Genomic DNA, 1235 nt, shown 5'->3' with positions numbered 1-1235 from the left:
TTAACACTAATTAACCTTCACAAGATACTCACCAAGAGGATTGAGCTCTCCACCATAACCATGAACCCTAACCACCTCCTCAAAAGCCGGAGCAGCCTCCTTTGGCACGCCATACCAAGTCTTACTGGCCCCCATATGCAAGTAATTAAGACTATGAAGGTCATGATCCTCCACATGCCAAGCAAACCAACTAAACATCATAGCAATATAAACCATCGGAGATGTGACTCCAGGAATGTCTTCCTTCATGAACTTAAGCAATGATCCTTCAGCTCTAGCCATTGCCCTCATGTTCCAAGCCGTCTCACCCACTGTTCCTGCATCACCACCAGACTCTCTCCTCCTCGCAGCTGCCAGACTCAGAGGGATAAAAGCCGAGCCAGGCATGTCATTGGCGTACTCAACAGAGAAGGGTTTATCCACTGTGGCTCTCCAGTAAAGGGTTTCCATTTCTAGCGGAGAGAGTTGACTCTTTTTACCACATTTCTTGAGATAATTCTTCTCAAAGGTCTTAGCTTTAAACTCGAACTCACCAAAAGAGTACTCCTCACCACTCTGCCACACGGGTCTCTGCACCGGACGCTGTTTCCTAGGGCAAAACCCGATCTGCTGTTGACGCGTGGCGAATGTGGGACCACCGTCATAATCACACGCGCCGAAGCCTCCGTCACGAACCTTCCCCGCCGCACGAGCCGCCAGAGAACGGTTGAGGTTAGAAATCGAGGCTTTCTTAGAAGGAGGAGGCAGTGGAGGCAAAATTTTGCAGATTCCGTACTTAGAAGCTTCTTCTTCAATCTTAAAAATGTAAGCGATAGGATCTTGGAACTCTGCTAAAGTAGGTCGAAACTCAGGAGCAACCGGCAACGATTTAAGCCATGGAAACACGTCTTGACTCTGCTCTGAAACCGCCATATCTCTTTCTCTCTCTCACACGGAAAGAAAAACAAAGACCTTACTTTCAAAATTGCTTCACTCTCAGCCTCTGGGTAGTAACTAAAACGCCATTACAGAGCATAAACAGAACAAAAAATGCAGAGACGGGAAGAAAAAAAAAAAAGACTTTTTAAGAGATTCGACGAGTCTCCACCATTTCTCCGGCCAATAGATTTATTGTCTTAAAGGGGTCAATCCACTTTGCTCCTCGAGAAAAACGAAGGGGAGGGGTTTGATCTCGTTTCTTAGGTCACTCTGTTTTTTTATTGGATTAAAGAAACAGAGGAAAAAATTGTATTTTT

The 1235-nt window shown here is 45.7% G+C and overlaps 1 protein-coding gene across 2 annotated transcripts in view; it reads right to left on the bottom strand.

Moving 5' to 3' along the window:
• LOC104711336 (lysine-specific demethylase REF6-like) overlaps positions 1–1173 on the bottom strand; it is a 13270-nt gene extending 12097 nt beyond the window's left edge. Inside the window, exon 1 of one of the 2 annotated variants that reach the window (XM_010428030.2) lies at positions 33–1173. In XM_010428030.2, the coding sequence (XP_010426332.1) occupies positions 33–912 (880 nt within the window). In that variant the 5' untranslated portion in view covers positions 913–1173. The remainder of the gene's footprint in view (positions 1–32) is intronic. The other variant, XM_010428033.2, reaches the window with a different exon arrangement.

This window comes from Camelina sativa, chromosome 9 (genome assembly GCF_000633955.1).
Source record: "Camelina sativa cultivar DH55 chromosome 9, Cs, whole genome shotgun sequence".
NCBI lineage: Eukaryota > Viridiplantae > Streptophyta > Magnoliopsida > Brassicales > Brassicaceae > Camelina > Camelina sativa.
This window is presented reverse-complemented; position numbering and strand designations above follow the sequence as displayed.